Source organism: Sardina pilchardus, chromosome 17 (genome assembly GCF_963854185.1).
Source record: "Sardina pilchardus chromosome 17, fSarPil1.1, whole genome shotgun sequence".
Classification (NCBI taxonomy): Eukaryota; Metazoa; Chordata; class Actinopteri; order Clupeiformes; family Clupeidae; genus Sardina; species Sardina pilchardus.
In genome coordinates, this window is record NC_085010.1 from 27,597,011 (window position 1) to 27,616,041 (window position 19,031).

The window sequence follows — 19,031 nt, forward strand, 5'->3', positions numbered from 1 at the left end:
ATAAGTCATTCAGCTGAGTTATTTCTATGTGTGTAGTTTGTGTTGGGATAACTTTAAGGAGTCAAGTAAACTACTGTATACTCATTTTATTCACCTAATTTCAACTTGAGTAAAATACAGTCATGGCTGAAAGTGTTGGCACCCATGTTAAAGTTGACTAAAAAGAGGAATATAAAATCATCTTTTGGAAATTGATCTTAATGCCTTAAGTAATAAAAGTAGAACATATCCAACCTTTAAGGACACCAACGTTATATGTGAATGAATAATGTATCATAAATACATAAATGTATTGGCACCCCTATGTAACCCTATGGAAATTTAACACAAAGGGTTAACATCAAGTTCAAGTTCAAGTTCAAGTTTATTATAGCCATTTCAACAGTATGAAATACAATTGATAGGAATGTGTTTTGGTATGCTCACATATAAGACACATAATGACAACACAATAGCACAGGGGTAACAACACTTAATATACAGAAAAAGTGCAACAAAGTGCAAGGATCACAGAAAGCAGCAGTTCAGTACAGTTGTACAAGTGCAAAGAGAGGTAGCCTGGTATGTAATCCATAAGTGCTTAGTGCATGTTCAGGTGGCGAATAGCTTGTGGATAGGTACTATCCCTGAAGCGTGATGTTTTGCATGTGATGCTCCTGAACCTTCTCCCTGATGGTAGGGGTGTGAATAGATGGTGTGCTGGGTGGGAGAGGTCAGAGATGATGTTTTTGGCTTTCCTGGAGATTCTGGTGATGTAATGTGAGGCTATGGTAGGCAGACTACAGCCAATGATTTTTGAGGCCCTGCGCACCACCCTCTCAAGCCGTTGTTTGTCCTGGCTGGTGGCACTACCATACCAGACCAAGATGGCGAAGGAGAGTACACTCTCAATGGTAGCCCGATAGAAGTGGATCATGCCTGCTTGACTGACCCCAAACTTCTTCAGCTGACGGAGGAAGTGTAGTCTCTGATGGGCTTTGGAAATGATGAGACTGGTGTTCGGGTTCCATGATAGGGACTGATGGATAGTGGTGCCTAGAAAACGGAAGGAGGGTACCCACTCCACTACCTGGCCATTAATGGAGATGGGAAGGTGCTGGTCTGTCTTTTTAACATAGGGGCAGGCAGATTTTTAAAGGCCACTTATTTCATGGATCCAGGATACTATGCATCCTGATAAAGTTCCCTTGACCTTTGGAACTAAAATAGCCCCACATCATCACACACCCTTCACCATAACTAGAGATTGGCATGGTGTTTTATTCAGTTGGCCTATTAGCTGGTTTGATTTGCATTGAGCTCAATGAGCATCAAACAGGCTAATAGGCTAACTGAAGAAAACTGAACAAAACACCATGCCAATCTCTAGGTATGGTGAAGGGTGTGTGATGATGTGGGGCAATTTTAGTTCTAAAGACCAATGGAACTTTATCAGGATGCATAGTATCCTGGATCCATGAAATAAGTGGCCTTTAAAAATAAAAATCTGCCTGCCTCTATGGGAGTTGAGAACATAGGGTTAACATAGGGGTGCCAATACGTATGACCCCAGTCTTTTAGGAAGAACATTTATTTATTCATGATACATTATTCATTGCATGGGGTGCCAACACTTTCAGCCATGACTGTATATGCCACTCATTTCAATTAAGTAATCATGGCAAGAAGTATATTCACAATAAGAAATGGCTGACCACACATTACATTTCCCAGAATGTCACTGTCCATAGTATTCTTAACACATTATCACATATTAATCTTGACTGAAATTGAATCTTAAATGCAATAGTTAAACTATATTTACGGCTATACTATAGCTGTTATATTATTGTGTTATTTACATTGACACCACACACCATCAAGCAGATGACTATCCATAACAGACTTGGCCTGTGGGCTGATTTTAAAATCTTAGATCACTTGTAATGCTTCTGACAGACGTAATGATAATCTGAAGATACAGTATATCATGATGGCCAGTACTGCCATGGTGATACATATTATGTTTCACTACCATCATTCTGCAGTAATCCTATTCATTATAAAGAGACAATACAGACAGACAATAGGAGGCTCAATCACACCATTGGGATACTCAACTTTGTGATACTTTCAAGTGACTATAGGTCAAAGTCAAATTGGGAAACGCAATCAACTTTACATTAGGCCAAGAAAAAGTGAACCTCAAAATGTTCTTTATATTTTGAGAATGGGCTTCTTCTTAATGGTATATCTGACCATATTCTGAAAATCATCAACACAATATTTTTGCCCATCACCTGGTAAACAGTAAGAAGCCACAATTAACAGAAAAGAGAACAAATACTTATTAGAAAATCAAAGAAGCATTTACCCATAGAAAATGATAGCTCACACATTGAGTACATTGCATTTTTTCGTGTGTAGGCCTACATTATTCTTACTTGTCATGACAATTCACTGAAGTTATTAGGTGAATAAAATTAGTGTAGTTTACTTGACTCCTTTAAGTTATCCCAACACAAAATGCAATACATACTGTACAATATACTAATAACTCCAGTTGAATGACTTATTTACACTCAAATTAAATGAGTTGCCAAACTCAAATGTCAAGGCATCCGGTTTACTCAAATAATTTCAGATAAGTTAGCTTCCCAGGCTTTACAGTATACTCAAATAATTTGAGTTCAGTTAACTTCCCGGGTTTTACAGGGGAAAAACATACCTTTGCCATACGACTATAACAAAGTTGTTATTGCTAACTAGTTACTACCCTAACCCTAAAGTAGTGAGAGAGCAGTTATGTTTGGATTGAATGAATAACTATAGTAATATGTCCATTAAATATCATTTGTGTCACAGCCTGGTATATTAATGAAGTTAAATAGCACTATACACCACCATACAGTTCTACATTTTCACTGTAACATTTAAATATTATAACTTGTGCAGCATTGCATGTCTCTCCCTACAAGCTTTTAACTTCGTCTTCACAACCACTTTGATATCTTACCTATTTGTGTCTTCTAACAAAAAAAAAATAGGGTGACACTGACAGCTTGAACCAAAACATGTCTGCAAAAGTCTTAACGGAAGCCCTTTTCAGAATTGGCCCCCTGACACAACAGTGGCCCTTGTGGTGTGATACTCTTGTGGTATTTATTGATCATTATTTTTTAATGATCATGCTTGCACACAAGTTGGATTATATTGCACATTTGCCCAAAATTACAGTAGGTAACATGGAAGAAAAAGGAAGCACTTTGGGGGGGAAATCCGCTTTTTCCATTTTTAAGAATATAGTGTTAAAATGGACAAAATAACATTTTCTAAGCTGACAACCTGTCTAGAACTCATGTTGAGGGGTTAAATATCAATACTGGATAGGTTGTATGCTTGTACCAAAAAGTGTCCGACAAAGTTTTAATATCAGTTTTGGCCCCCTGACTACTGCTCGGTTTTGTCATTGTTCATGTCATTTGATGGATGGTATTTATTTACAATTGTGAAGGAGTTAAAAACTTCAATTTCTTTCTCCCTGCGTTCGTCGATGAATCTAAGCTTTACAAACTCTGCCTGCTGGTGGTTGACCGTGAAGCCACGCCTACAGTAGCTCAACCACATGGCCCGTTCAATCCCACAATTCCCCATTCAACATGGCGGTCCCCTGTAGCGGCATGTGTGTGTAAACAATTTCGTTTCAATTCAAAAACAAAACTGTTGGGAAACAGAGACAATCACAGTTGGATATTATTGATAAACGCACAAGACATACACAATGAAGCTGAAAATTAAACCGACGTCGCACAAATCAGACAACACGTACAGGGTAAGTTCAAATTATTGCAACTACAAACTATCAGCGCTGCTAACTCGCTAGTTATCTTGCAGAAAGGTGCCTTTACAGAGGATTTATTGCCACCATAGTGCATTTTAAAACCTCGGTGTAGGTGGTCATTCCTGGGACTACTAGTTCCAATTGACAAAACGATCGCAGTTTATTTATGAAACGTTTACATTTGCCACGGAAGTCACTGAAGTGCCTGACATCACATGCGATTGTCTTTCGTAGTTTCTCACTTTCTCCGAGAGACTTGCCAACGTGAATATTGATGTCATCCATCGGATTGACCGAACACGGAGCTATGACGAGGTAAGTCATTGTAAACACTGAAGGACGGTGTCAGCCTAAATCCAGCCAGACTCCCTCACCAAAGTTGTGATGGGTTACACTTGTTCATTTGGTGGTTGTTTAAATGCTCACGTTGGTGCTTTTTTTCTCTCAGGAAGTAGAGACGTACTTTTACGAAGCATTGAACAAATGGAGGGATCTAAACTTAACCGAGCACTTCAGTAAGTACACAAGCTGAACATAGTCACCTGTTAACATCACACACACTCACATGTGTGTGCTACTCATTCTCCCCTGGGCATCCCTATTGGTTGCTAGTCCTACCAGCGTCATCACTGTTGACCATTGCCATGTATCTACAGTGGTTCTCACCTGCACCTCTCTCCTGTGTGTGTGTGTGTGTGTGTGTGTGTGTGTGTGTGTGTGTGTGTGTCTCTCTCTCTCTCTCTCTCTCTCTCTCTCTCTCTCTCTCTCTCTCTCTCTCTCGCTCCTGCAGCCGTCTTCCTGAAGGAGGTGTCGAACAAGAGCCAGTCGTTCAACCTGCTGGTGTTCCATCAGAAGGCCATCGTGGACAGTCTAAAGAACCACCTCAGTGTGAAGGGCAGCATGGCGTTTCAACCCCTGCTGGAGTAAGCAGCACACACACACACACACACACACACACATACACACACACACACACACACACACACACACACACATACACGTACGTTTCAATATCGCATGGTGCTCTCTCCACACACACACACACACACACACACACACACACACACACACACACACGTTTCAACATCGCATGGTGCTCTCTCTCCACACACACACACACACACACACGTACACTCACACACACACTGCTGGAGTAAGCAACACCCTCTGTGTTTATTTAGACATGTTTGCACATAGCATGGTGCTCTCTCTCCACACACACACACACACACACACACACACACACATACAGTTGGAGTAAGCAACACCCTCTGCATTTATTTAGACATGTTTCAACAGTGTACACTACACACACAGCAGCATAGTATTGCGTGTTCATATACAGTAATTTGCTTTGAGTAAAAGTGTGTGACAAATGGCGTATACTTAAACATCTCGTCTTCTCTGCAGTCTGGTGGTCCAGCTGGCTCGGGATCTGCAGACGGACTTCTATCCTCACTTCCCGGAATTCTTCGTCATCATCACGGCCATCTTGGAAACGCAGGACACGGAGGTGCTGGAGTGGGTCTTCACCTGCCTGTCCTACCTCTACAAGTACCTGTGGAGGCTCATGGTCAAAGACATGGACCAGATCTACAGGTGAGCTGCTCTCGTCTGCTGCGCTGCTTCTTCACTGACTTACTGTGTGTTCAGACCAAGAGCGACTTGAGCTTCCAAAATCGCTCAGGACGCCCTGTAAAGGACGCCGTGGGAAGCTGGGAAGCTTTGGCCGCTCCTGGCCGCTCTGACGTAGTAGCATTCTATGTTCGTTGAAAGTCGTTTGGTCGCTGAACCGCGTCATAGCTCATTACCATAAAGTTAAACCACTTTCAACTTTCTCTGGTCGCTCAAGACGCCCAAAACGCGACGCCGACGGATTGGTCGCTGATGGCAGCTGAGAGAAGCTGGCTTCCATTGAAAATGAATGACTTCCGGAATCTTTGGAAGCTCAAGTCGCCCGCGGTGTGAACACACAGTTAGATGAGAGTTATTCAGGACCTGATAGCTCACCTCCCCAAGCTATAAGCTACAGTAGATCTGTGCTTTACAGTGGAATTGACTGTGAATGTTAAGTTTGTGTGTGTGTGTGTTTAATATTGTGTCCCCTTTTCACCTCCTGACAGCATGTACAGTAAGCTGCTAGCTCACAAGAAAGAGCACATCCGCAACTTTGCAGCCGAGAGCTTCTCTTTCCTCATGAGGAAGGTAGGATCTCCCTCGACTCTCACCTGTGTTCGTTACCTGAGTAGGATCTCCCTCCCTCACCTGTGTTTGTTACCTGAGTAGGATCTCCCTCCCTCACCTGTGTTTGTTACCTGAGTAGGATCTCCCTCTGCTCTCACCTGTGTGTGTTACCTGAGTAGGATCTCCCTCTACTCTCACCTGTGTTTGTTACCTGAGTAGGATCTCCCTCTGCTCTCACCTGTGTGTGTTACCTGAGTAGGATCTCCCTCTACTCTCACCTGTGTTTGTTACCTGAGTAGGATCTCCCTCTACTCTCACCTCAGCTTCCATAAACGTGCTCCATAAACATAGAGAACTCACGGGCACCTGTGTTTGTTACCTGAGTAGGATCTCCTCTAACTCTCACCTGAGATTACATAAATGTGTTCCATTATCATGGAGAACACACCGGCACCTGTGTTCGGCACCTGAGATTTCATGAGTGTCAGGAGCACATGCACATGTTTATGCTAGTAACTCCCATAATGTGAAACTAACAGGGGAGCTACAGTACACCAGGCGCGGAACTGAAGCGTTCCGTTCGCGACGCGTTCCGTTCGCAGCCGGTTGCAGCGGTTAATAATCACCGTAGTCAAGGGAAGTAGCTACACCAGATGCGACAGTGACGCGTACATTCGAAAAAAATAGACCAGTCTTCTAAAACGGATTTTACGCGTTGTGAACGGAACGCTTCAGTTATGCGCCTGGTGTAGCTCCCCTGTAAGACTTCACTGTTAGTTTAAGGTCATGATATTGAAGCCCAGAAAACACCTATAAAATGCACTTGAGACAAATGCATACAAATGAATACAAATCTGTGTAAATATATCAGTGTCCATGGCACCTAATAGCAGTAGAGCGCACAGGTATAAATATTTTTATTTGTGTTCTCAAATAAATGTTCTTTGTTTGTGTTCTCATATAAATATTCTATATTTGTGTTCTCATATAAATGTTCTATATTTGTGTTCTCATATAAATGTTCTTTATTTGTGTTCTCATATAAATATTCTATATTTGTGTTCTCATATAAATGTTCTATATTTGTGTTCTGTTGTTCCCTAATGGGTGCTGTCTGCGTGGGTCTCTTGCAGGTCCCTGATTTCGATGCGTTGTTCACGCTCATGTTTGTGGACCTTGGCGAGCAATCCCATAAGGCCGCTGGGGTGGGCCAGCTCATCTTTGCCATGTGCAGGGGGGTGCGCAGCATGTTCCACTCCTGCGCTGCTGTGGTGAGTGTACCCTCATGGGAAATCATTTTAGTCGTGTTAAATGGTCTAGTGACTGAAGTTTGCTTTTCTTGTGAGCCTGTCTTTGTGTGTGTGCTTTAAACATTTGCTCTCCTTGCCTCTCTCCACAATCTCCTCTCTTCTCCTCTCTCCTCTCCTGTCCTCTCTCCTCTCTTCTCCTCTCCTCTCTTCCTCTCTTCTCATCCTCCTCCTCTCCTCCTCCTCCCCTCTCCTCCTCCTCTCCTCTCCTCTTCTCCTCTCTCCTCCTCTCCTCTCCACCTCTCTCCTCCTCCTCTCCTATCCTCTTCTCCTCTCCTCCTCTCTCCTCCTCTCTCCTCCTCCTCTCCTCCTCTCTCCTCCTCCTCTCCTCCTCTTCCTCCTCTTCTCCTCTTCTCCTCTCCTCCTCCTCTCCTCCTCTTCCTCCTCTCCTTCTCTCCTCTCCTCCTCTACTCCTCTCCTCCTCCTCTCCTCCTCTCCTCTCCTCCTCTTCCTCTTCTCCTCTCCTCTCTCCACCCCTCTCCTCTCTCCTCCTCTCCTCTCCTCTCTCCTCTCCTCTCTCCTCTCCTCCTCATCCTCTCCTCCTCTTCCTCTTCTCCTCTCCTCTCTCCACCCCTCTCCTCTCTCCTCCTCTCCTCTCCTCTCCTCTCCTCCTCCTCTCCTCTCCTCCTCCTCCTCCTCCTCCTCTCCTCTCCTCCTCCCCAGGCTCTCCCTGCAGCTCTGCGGAAGCTCGGTCCCTCCGTAGAGGAAGGGGGCGTGGCTCTGCCCTGGGACGCTGTGAAGGAGGCCCTGGATCACATGGCCGAGGCGGCAGCCAATCACGTGGAGAAAGAGCACTTCCTGGTGCTCTGGGACGCTCTGGAGGTCAGAGGTCACGAAGTGTTTAGACATGATGACGAGTGATTCAATATAAACGTGTGTGTGTGTGAGAGAGAGATTGACCTTGTTGTGTGTGTGTGTGTGCGTGTGTTACAAGAGTAACCTTGTTCTCTGGTCAGGTGTGTGTGTGTGTGTGTGTGTGTGTGTGTGTGAGAGAGAGAGTAACCTTGTTCTCTGTGCAGAACTGTGTGTGTGTGAGAGTAACCTTGTGTTCTGTGCAGAACTGTGTGTGTGTGTGAGTAACCTTGTTGTGTGTGCAGGGCTGTGTGTGTGTGTGTGTGTGAGTAACCTTGTTGTGTGTGCAGGGCTGTGTGTGTGTGTGTGTGAGTAACCTTGTTGTGTGTGCAGGGCTGTGTGAAGGAGGTGGTTCCGCGGCTGCAGGGTTCTGGTGGTGACGAGGCCAGTCAGCAGCTGGAGCGACTGCTCTTCCTCTACCACACCCTCGTGCAGCACCGCAAAGGGGCCAAGATCACCCAGCCAGCCGCCGTGTGCGAGGTAGGCTCAGTGTGTGTGTGTCTGTGTGTCTGTGTGTGTGTGTGTGTGTGTGTGTGTGTGTGTGTGTGTGTGTGTGTGTGTGTGTGTGTGTGTGTGTGTGTGTGTGTGTGTGTGTGGTTTCAGCAGCTGTGTGTGAGGTAGGCTCAGTGTGTGTGTGTGTGTGTGTGTGTGGTTTCAGCAGCTGTGTGAGGTAGGCTCAGTGTGTGTGTGTGTGTGTGTGTGTGTGTGTGTGGTTTCAGCAGCTGTGTGTGAGGTAGGTTCAGTGTGTGTGTGTGTGTATGTGTGTGTGTGTGTGTTTTCAGCTGCTGTGTGTGAGGTAGGTTCAGGTAGGTACAGTATGTGTGTGTAGTTGATGTGTAGAGTGTGTTATGACCCTGCTTTGTGTGTGTGTGTGTGTGTCGTTGATGTGAGATGTGTGTGTGTCGTTGATGTGAGATGTGTGTGTGTCGTTGATGTGAAGAGTTTGTTGTGACCTTGTTATGTGTGTGTGTGTGTGTGTGTGTGTGTGTGTGTGTTGTTGATATGAAGACAAAGACAATGTGTGTGTGTGTGTAGATGAAGAGTGTGTTGTAACCCTATTGTGTGTGTGTGTGTGTGTGTGTGTGTGTTCTTCAGACTCTTCTCCTGCTGGTCCAGACCAGTGGTCAGTCGTACGTGTGCAGCCAGAGGACTCTGCAGGTGCTGGCCTGCCTGCTACTGGGGGAGTGTGTGCCGGCCCTCACACCACAGCTCATACAGGACGCCGTCAGAAAGGTGTGTGTGTGTGTGTGTGTGTGTGTGTGTGTGTGTGTGTGTGTGTGTGTGTGTGTGTGTGTGTGTGTGTGTGTGTGTGTGTGTGTGTGTGTGTGTGTGTGTGTGTGTGTGTGTGTGTGTGTGTGTGTGTGTGTGTGTGTGTGTGTGTGTGTGTGTGTGTGTGTGTGTGTGTGTGAGAGAGAGGACCCTGAAATTGTACCTGATTATAGGCTCTCACATTGGTGTTCTACTTATTCTGTAGTCGTGTGTGTGTGTGAGAGAGAGAATGGGGAAGATGATGTATACTTGTGTGTGTGTGTGAGAGAGAGAGAGAAGATGTACCCAGTCTGACTTGTTGCTTTGACCCCTGAACCTTGACCCAGGTGTTCCGCAGTGGGGTGGACCGTGACCTCATCTTGACCTTCTCCAGAGAGCTCTTCAAGATGAAACAGTTTGAGCAGGTCAGTGTGTAGCAGAGAACACACACCCACACACACCCACACACACCCACACACACCCTAATGTCTAATATGTGTGTGTGTGTGTGTGTGTGTGTGTAGCTGGTGTTGCCAGGGCTGCTGCAGTACCTGGAGGTCCAGTTTGGTTCCGGTGACGCGGTTGCTAGGCTACAGGCCCAGGAGCTGCTGGTGCGCCTCATCCTGGAGAAGGCTCCGCCCCCCTCCGACGGATCCATGGCCTTCGAGAAGTACCCGCTGGTCTTCACCGGACAGACGCAGGGGTCAGTTGCTGCCTGCCATGGTCACTATGTGTGTGTTTGGTCGCCTAGTGGTCGGCTAGTGGTCGCCTACTGGTCGGCTAGTGGTCGGCTAGTGGGTGTGTAGATCAGGGGTTCTCAATGTTTTTGGTTCCAAGGACCCCTTTTAGGGGATAACATTTTCCGAGGACCCCCTTATAACCGTAACAGTTAACCATTCGTATTCTCTGAGGTTGTGGCCGGGTCCACTATCCCAAGTTAATGTGGGTAGGACCAAATAGACACAATTTGCTTGTTTTATGGGTGAAAAGGGCATAGTCTTTTTAAAATGTTAACTTTATAATTTCAAGCAAATTATTTCGCGGACCCCTTGGCTATGGGTCACGGACCCCAAGGGGTCCCCGGACCCCACTTTGAGAACCACTGGTGTAGATGTTTGAATCACATCTGCTTTATAGAAATATCACACGTATTATGTTTACATGGAATTGTTCAAATACATCCAGCCTACATCCACCTTTGATGCACTCATAACATATGAAATGCAAACATGCAACTGTTATATAGCTTTACCTTTATGGGACATCGTACTATATAATATCCAACTGATTTTTTGGCAAAAAAAAGATTTTTTAAGGTTCATAAAAAAAAGTAATAATAAAAAAAGCACAAAATCAGTCCAGTCACTAGTCTCTGATGTGAGTGCTCTGGCCTGGCCTACCCAGAGAACACAAGGGCCGGGTGTCCCAGATTCGTTAAGAAGCTCTTAAGTGCTAAGAACTTCTTAGGAGCGCTCTAAGAACGCTCGTAAGAACGCTCCTAAGAAGTTCTTATCACTGAAGAGCTTCTTAACAAATCTGGGCCAAGGACTGCACTCCACTATTGACTCGCACAGTTTTCAGAGATGTGCTTGAGATATTAGATACGGGACGATCGGGGCACGTGACTGGGCAACGGGAAAAGATACATTCTCTCCAGTACAGTTTGCACAGAGAGCCCTGTCCTCACAGAACAGATACATTCTCTCCAGTACAGCTCGCACAGAAAGCCTTGTCCTCACAGAACAGTTGCAGTGGACGTCTGAGGGCGATTATTATCTCACTATCAGAAGTCCATCGTGTTTGTCACATTTGCTCCTGATATGCCGATACATCCTTGTTCCTGCTAGGAACATCACATTACATTATGTTTCTTTGGAGCGAAGCGGTGTTGGAGATGCACGCTGTGCCTGACATTACAGAACTGTATTGCAAACTGTCCAGCTTAGCTCAATTCATAATAATACAATGTCTTGTTTAATGACCTCAAACTCATGACGTCCCGTTGCCAGCGTAAGACACAATACTAGTCATGCTTGGTTTAAATGAGGCTTAAAGATGAACTGAATTGGAAGAATCAACGTTGATGATGATGTGTTAGTTATCACAATATTAAAAATAAATTGCATAACAATTTTTCATTAAAAAAAAAAAAGTTTTTTTAAGCAGCACAAAACATGTGTTTGTTAGTATTAGAATGCTACCAATTCCGATGACGTCACTAGCATGGTAGGACCTCAGAAGCAACAGCTGCAGCTTATGATGTGCTCACTAAGATGAGTCATATTAATGCCATGTTGTAATGCACTTGAGCCTTTGGGGGGCAACTAAAGGGGGTAATTATTTGAATCATGATGCCCTATTGCCTGCGTAAGACACAGTACTAGTCATGTTCTGTTGCCCTCTTGGTCTAAATGAGGCTTAAGCTAAATGTGCTTTGGGGGGGTAACTGAAGGGGGTAAATATTTGCCTCTGTCCCCACAGCAGTGGCCCTGCGGGGGCAGAAGGGGCAGAAGGGAAGGTGAACGTGCCCCAGTACGTCCTGTCCCTGGTGGATCTGCCCCCAGACCTGCCCCTCACTGACCTCTCTCTGCCCTGGGCCGCCCTCGTGCTCCTGCACCACATACGGTGAGACCTGTGTGTGAGTGTGAGTTTGTGTCTGTGTGTGTTTGCGTGTGTGTGTGTGTGAGAGAGAGTAGAATTGAGTAGAGTTGACTGCGATGTTCTTGTGATGTTCTAGGCCGGTAGAACCGGAGTCTGTGGTCCCGATCCTGACCACCCTTCTGAACCGCCTCCTGACCGACGTGCAGAACGGGGCACTGGGGAGAGGTGCGTCACCTTTCACCTTTCACCTTTCACCTTTCACCTTTCACCTTTGCCCTCTGATCTGTAGGGCGGAAGAGGAATGTTTCTCTGGATCAATCAATTGATGATGTTGTGTTAATGGATATGTAAATATCTAAATATAGATCAGAAAATAGTATAATACAGTGTTATATGCACTGATTCTTTTTTAGTCATTGGCTGGCTCTCAAACACTCTCCTCGATCCTCGATGCTCGATCCTCAAGGGGCGTTCCCACTGATCTATTACTAACACTGGATAGACTATCCCATTGTTGCCGCCCCATCATTCCTTATCTAGATCAGTGAGGACGAGGAGGACCGAGGAAGGAAGGGAGGATGTATAAAAGACCAAATGAGAGGCACCCATTGTATTCATCTGCGTGTGTATGTGTCTCTGCTCAGGAAGTCTGTATTGAAGTGTGTGTCTTATTTACTTACTCCTGTTGTTTGTGTTTATGTTTGTGTTGTTGTTGTTGTTTACCCAGCTGGTCTGTTTGTGGCGCGTCAGGCTCTGAGCACTCTGCTCAGCTTCAGGGACTCTGCTGAAGTCCTCTCTCTGCTCCCTGTGGAGTTAGTCACCAGCATTATAAAGTGAGTCCTCTGCTCTCTTCTCTCCTCCTCCTCCTCCTCTCCCCTCCCCTCCCCTCCCCTCCCCTCCCCTCCTCTCCTCTCTCTGCTCCCTGTGGAGTTAGTCACCAGCATCATAAAGTGAGTCTCCTCTTCTCTTCTCTCCTCTCCTCTCCTCTCCTCTCCTCCCCGTGGAGTTAGTCACCAGCATCATGTAGTGAGTCCTCTCCTCTCTTCTCTCCTCCTCCCCTCCTGACTGTCCTGTCCTAAGTGTGCTAGTCAGAAGTATCCTACATGACTGTCCTGTCCTAAGTGTGCTAGTCAGAAGTATCCTACATGACTGTCCTGTCCTAAGTGTGCTAGTGAGAAGTATCCGACCTACATGACTGTCCTGTCCTGGAGTTTGTCCGTAATATTGTATGTTCGATGTTCTCTCCTGTGTTGTGTCGTCATCTGTAGGAAGTACTCCGCAGATCTCTCTGCCTTGTTGCTCGGCGACCTCTACTACACCAGACTGTCACTCAACGGCTGCTCTGCCCACCTCTCCCATGATGCACTGCTGGAGTTGTACCAGATCCTCAAGTCCAATTTCTCCTCCAACGTCTCCAAGGTGACCAAACCTGTGTTTGTTTGTCACAATTCTGACACAGTTCATTTTCAAACTTGTTAACTGACATTTTCAATGGTCAGTCAACCACATAGAGATGTTGGTAAAATATTTTTCACTGCCATTATTGGGAATGGAGTGTAGGTCGATGAGACAAAAAAAAGATATATTTATAGTAGAATATGGCAGCAGCAACAGTGATGGGGTTTCTGTATTGTCTTTATTGTTCTCCTCCACCTGCTCACTACTAATGGCGTCCATCTTCTTCTCTCTCGGTCAGATCCGTCTCCTGTCTCTGAGGATCCTGAGCCACTTCGAGGCCGAGTTTCCGAAGCCTGCTGAGGTGAGACAGCCGTCCCGCCAGGTGGACACTTCCGACTCGGGAGCTTTGTGAAATCCATTGAATTTTTTTTTTAAGAGACATTTTGTTTCTTGTTTTCTGTTTTGTTTTTTCTCAATTTGGTTTTGACAGTTTGGTGCATGTGTTTCGTGTTCTCTACTCTTAAAATGTGGACTTGAGGGAATTATCTAGTGTCTTTAGAGAATCATGATTGTGTGCACATTAATCATATATTCTGTGTCTGTCTCTGTCTCTGTCTCTGTCTCTGTCTCTGTCTCTGTCTCTGTCTCTGTCTCTCTGTCTCTGTGTGTGTGTGTGTGTGTGTGTGTGTGTGCGTGTGTGTGTGTGTGTGTCAGGCTGAGGAGTCGAGGGAGAGGCAGTCGGTGTTTGCCATCTGCCTGCAGGCGGAGCAGGTCCCGGCCACAGTGCAGGACTACAGGGAGAAGCTGCTCCACCTCAGGAAGCTACGCCACGACCTCGTGCAGCCATGCCTGCCCAGCGGACCATTCCACCAGGTGTGTGTGTGTGTGTGTGCGTGTGTGTGTGTGTGTGTGTGTGTGAGAGAGAGGGAGATGTGTGCTGTTCAGAGTAAATGTGTGTGCTGATAATAGAGTGTGTGTGAAAGAGATGTGTGTTTTTAAGAGTGTGTGTGTGTGTGTGTGAGAGAGAGAGAGAGAGAGAGGGAGATGTGTGCTGTTCAGAGTAAATGTGTGTGTGTTGATAATAGAGTGTGTGTGAAAGAGATGTGTGTTGTTCAGAGTAAGTGTGTGTGTGATATGTGTGTTGATAAGAGAGTGTCTGTGTGTGAGAGAAATGTGTGTTGTTAAAGGGATAGTTCGGGTTTTAAGACACGAAGTTATATGGGTTCCCTGTCAGCAACGTTGTGCATCAGCAATGACTTACCCCCCGACAGCGTCCTGTGAGCCGAGATCCAGCCGGTTTTTGATGCTGAAGAAAGTAGTCCGGCAAGTTTCTGGGGTCACGAAAGTAAAGTGTTTTTCTTCTCAAAACCATACGTGTTCAAAAGAGTGATATATTTGCACCACAAAAACGTTGTCCAGGAAAAATTCAAACCTCGTTATCTTGGCACTATTTTTCTCGATTCCTATCACTGCGCGCTACTGACAGCTGGACAACGTTTTTGTGGTGCAAATATATCACTCTTTTCAACGCATATGGTTTTGAGAAGAAAAACACTTTACTTTCGTGACCCCAGAAACTTGCCGGACTACTTTCTTCAGCATCAAAAACGATCAAAAACCGTCTGGATCTCGGCTCACAGGACGCTGTCGGGGGGTAAGTCAGTGCTGATGCACAACGTTGCTGACAGGGAACCCATATAACTTCGTGTCTTAAAACCCGAACTATCCCTTTAAGAGTGAGTGTATGTCTGTGTGTGTGATGTGTGTTGTTAAGAGTTTGTGTGCTATATGTGCTGTTAAGAGTGTGTGTATGTGTGTGAGATGTGTGTTGTTAACAGTGTGTGTGTATGTGTGTGTGTGTGTGTGTGTGCGTTGACAGGTGCCTCTGCGCTACCTGATCGCCATGCTGTTTGTGAACTTCAGACCTCTATGGGACGCCGTCATTGAGCTGCTTGTGTGAGTCACTCAGCCTCTCCTCTCTATCTCTCTCTCCCTCTCCTCCCTCTCTCTCTCCCTCTCCTCTCTCTACCTCTCTCTCCTCTCTACCTGTCTCTCCTCTTTTTATCTACTCTCTCTATATATGCTCTTTCTCTCTTTCCTCCATCTCCTTTCTCTCTCCTCTCTTTCTCCTCTCTCTTTCCTCTCTCTCCATCCCCCTCTAAAGTTCTGTCACTTTAACCTCTCTTCTCTCCCCTTAACCTCCACATCTCTCTCTATCCCCCTCTACCTTTCTGTCCTTCCATAAGTGAAAACACCTTACCTGATCTCCTCCTCTTCTCTCTCAGGTCTCATGCCCAGGGGATGGACAATAAGGAGTTCTGGAGGGTGTTCCATGAGCACCTGGACATGGTAGCCCAGCTGGCAGGTAACACAACGCACACACACACACACACACACACAACACAGACGACACACACTCAAACACACACTACACACACACCTGGACATGGTGGCCCAGCTGGCAGGTAACACAACACAGATGACACACACTCAAACACACACTACACACACATTACACACACACCTGGTCATGGTGGCCCAGCTGGCAGGTAAACTGGGCAACACAGCACAGACAACACACACTACATACGCACACTCAAACACAGCGGAGATTCAGGCAATCACGGCAGAGACTACACACACTTGGTCCTATTGAATATCATCATTGCTCTTGAATAGTATTTGAATGAATACACTGGTGTTTGTGTGTGTGTGTGTGTGTGTGTGTGTGTGTGTGTGTGTGTGTTTTTCAGAGGACGAACTCCATGAGGATGAGGAAGAGGATGCTGAAGGTGCTGTAGATGGAGATGAAGGTGATGAAGGAGACGATGCTGATGCTGATGCTGAGGAGGAGGAGGAGGAAGAGGAGGAGGCGGAAGAAGGCATGGAGGTGGGGGACGACAAGGAAGGGCCAGAAGAGGAGGAGGAGGAAGAGGAGGAAGAGGAAGAGTCGGATGCTGGGCGAGACGTGTCGGCGAGCGGCGACGTGGGCGTTCTCTTCCTGGAGCAGCTGGACGATGCGGAGGAGGGGACCGACGAGCGCACGGACTTCACCAACTTCCGGAACCTTCTGTGGCGCGCCATGAGCTTGTTCCCCGACCGTGTAGAACCCAGGAGCAGAGAACTCACCCCCTTACTGCTGCGCTTCATCAGGTAGGAGTGTGTGTGTGTGTGTGTGTGTGTGTGTGTGTGTGTGTGTGTGTGTGTGGAACCCAGGAGCAGAGAACTCACCCCCTTACTGCTGCGCTTCATCAGGTAGGTGTGTGTGTGTGTGTGTGTGTGTGTGTGTGTGGAACCCAGGAGCAGAGAACTCATTCCCTTGCTGATGAAGGTGTGTGGGTGTGTGTGTGTGTGTGTGTGGAACCCAGAAGCAGAGAACTCAGCCTTTAACTGCTGTGTTTCATCAGGTGTGTGTGTGTGTGTGGCTGTGTGAGTTGACTAACACCCACCATTGATCGTTGACTGGTCCACACTACACACTATTCCTCACCGCTTTTATCTGATTGGTTGACTGGTCCTGACATTGACATTTGCATCAACTTCACCTTTGAAGCCGACTAACAACTAACTGAACTTTCCTGAAGCACCTTTTTTGGTTCTGATGGTGTGAATTAAGCCCCTCCCCCTCATGCTGTGATTGACAGGGAGGAGTTCTTCCCCTCTGACCTGCTGGTGGCTCCGACGCAGAACCTCCTGAAGGCAGTAGAGGGCGCCACTAAGGACGAGGAGGGGAAGGAGGAAGAGGAGGAGGAGGAGGAGGGCCCCAAGGGCAGGAGGAAGGGACCCCGACGCGCCGCCGCCAAGTGAGTCTGACCTTTGACCTCGACTGATTAATCGATTAGATGAATCTCCAACTATTCTGATAATCGATTAGATTAATCGATTAATCCTTAAAATTAAATTCAAACTATTCTGATAATTGATTAATCCATTAGATTAATCTCAAACTATTCTGTTAATATCGATTAGATTAATCTTCAACTGATAATCGATTAGATTAATCTCCAGCTATTCTGATAATTGATTAATCCATTCAATTAATATCCAACTATTTTTATGATCGATTAATCGGTTAGATTAATCTCCAACTATTCTGATAGTCGATGAAACAAATTAATGTTTGGGTCATTTAGATACATGGAACACATAAAAAGTCTATCATTGTGTCTTCTTAGAGTTGAATATTTTCATAAAAAAAAAAAAAGGATCGCCGCACACCATTTGGACTATATTTTATTTCTGAGCAACGCGTTTCGCCATGCGCTTCCTCAGGCTATTGAACATTTTCATCTGTGATGGTGCACTAAATATCTTTGGTGTGTGGACAAATCAAGGCATTTAGAGTCTTGGGCTTTGGGAAACAATGATTGACATCACCATTTTATGGCATTTTATTGATAAAACAAATGACCACTTAAACAAGAAAATAATCGGCAGATTAATCAACTATGAAAATAGCCCTTAGTTGCAGCCCTGCCTGTGGCCTTTGACCAGGGTTGGGTGTTGATGAAACTGTATTGATTACAATTCCAGTTGTGTATCGATTGTGATTCCTATCAATTCCTCATTTGTGTGTGTAGGCAGCTGATAGCCCATCTGAAGGTGTTCTCCAAGTTCACCAATCCACGTGCTCTTTACCTGGAGCCCAAGCTCAGAGAACTCTACGCAAAGGTACCGCAAACAGCACATCCTGTCCCTGCACATCACTTCCTGTTTCTACATGCATCACTTCCTCTCTCTGTACATGTTGATGCCCTGTTTTAGATGACACCCTAAATCTTAACTCTGCACTCAACCCCTCTCTCCTTCCCTCTCCCTTCTCTCTCTCTCTTTCTCTCTCTCTCTCCCCCTTTCTCACTCCTGCTTTCCTTCTATGTATCCCTCTCTCTCTCTCTTTCTCTCTCTCTCTCCCTTTCTCACTCCTGCTTTCCTTCTATGTATCCCTCTCTCTCTCCTTCCCTCTCTCTCTCTCTCTCTCTCTCTCTCTCTCTCTCTCATCCCTAGCTCCTGTGCCATAAGGACCAGAACATCCAGAAGATGGCCTTGGAGTGTGTGCTCACCTATAAAGACCCCGCCATCCTGCCATACAAGTCAGTACACACACACACACAGACACACACACACACACACACACACACACACACACACACACACACACACACACACACACACACACACACACACACACACACACACACACACACACACACACACACACACACACACACACACACACACAGACAGGCTAGGGCATGGCTCTGTGCTCCAGCGTTATCAGGTCCACTGTAACACAGGCCCAGTTGCTCGCTGTGAATGGGACTCTTTGTGAGCTGTCTTCCTGTCTGCTCTCTGAGCCAATCGCAGTTGCCCTGGGCCCGTCTCCAGTTGCCATAGTAGCCGGAGGGGCAGGAATGCTGACAGGAGGGCAGTATCTCCGCGGAGACGGGTGATGAGAGGGAGATGGGTGGAGGTTGGGTTTCATTACAGAGCTTAATTTCACATCACTCAGCTAAAGGAAGCCTTTAGGCTTATTACATACAGTACACACACACACACACACACACACACACACACACACACACACACACACACACACACAAGCATATTAACAGATTCCCAAA

The 19,031-nt window shown here is 46.1% G+C and overlaps 1 protein-coding gene across 1 annotated transcript in view; it reads left to right on the forward strand.

The window, feature by feature from the left end:
- The first annotated feature begins 3,654 nt into the window (after positions 1–3,654).
- Positions 3,655–19,031, forward strand: part of utp20 (UTP20 small subunit processome component) — a 47,763-nt gene continuing 32,386 nt past the window's right edge. Inside the window, exons 1-24 of the mRNA XM_062518144.1 lie at positions 3,655–3,811; positions 4,055–4,135; positions 4,269–4,335; positions 4,611–4,743; positions 5,231–5,419; positions 5,944–6,025; positions 7,138–7,275; positions 7,975–8,133; positions 8,497–8,643; positions 9,259–9,396; positions 9,759–9,836; positions 9,936–10,114; positions 11,896–12,036; positions 12,149–12,237; positions 12,740–12,845; positions 13,281–13,431; positions 13,709–13,771; positions 14,125–14,283; positions 15,290–15,366; positions 15,696–15,775; positions 16,164–16,563; positions 17,055–17,213; positions 17,991–18,081; positions 18,415–18,500. Coding sequence (XP_062374128.1) covers positions 3,761–3,811; positions 4,055–4,135; positions 4,269–4,335; positions 4,611–4,743; positions 5,231–5,419; positions 5,944–6,025; positions 7,138–7,275; positions 7,975–8,133; positions 8,497–8,643; positions 9,259–9,396; positions 9,759–9,836; positions 9,936–10,114; positions 11,896–12,036; positions 12,149–12,237; positions 12,740–12,845; positions 13,281–13,431; positions 13,709–13,771; positions 14,125–14,283; positions 15,290–15,366; positions 15,696–15,775; positions 16,164–16,563; positions 17,055–17,213; positions 17,991–18,081; positions 18,415–18,500 — 3,044 coding nt within the window. The 5' untranslated portion in view covers positions 3,655–3,760. The remainder of the gene's footprint in view (positions 3,812–4,054; positions 4,136–4,268; positions 4,336–4,610; positions 4,744–5,230; positions 5,420–5,943; positions 6,026–7,137; positions 7,276–7,974; positions 8,134–8,496; positions 8,644–9,258; positions 9,397–9,758; positions 9,837–9,935; positions 10,115–11,895; positions 12,037–12,148; positions 12,238–12,739; positions 12,846–13,280; positions 13,432–13,708; positions 13,772–14,124; positions 14,284–15,289; positions 15,367–15,695; positions 15,776–16,163; positions 16,564–17,054; positions 17,214–17,990; positions 18,082–18,414; positions 18,501–19,031) is intronic.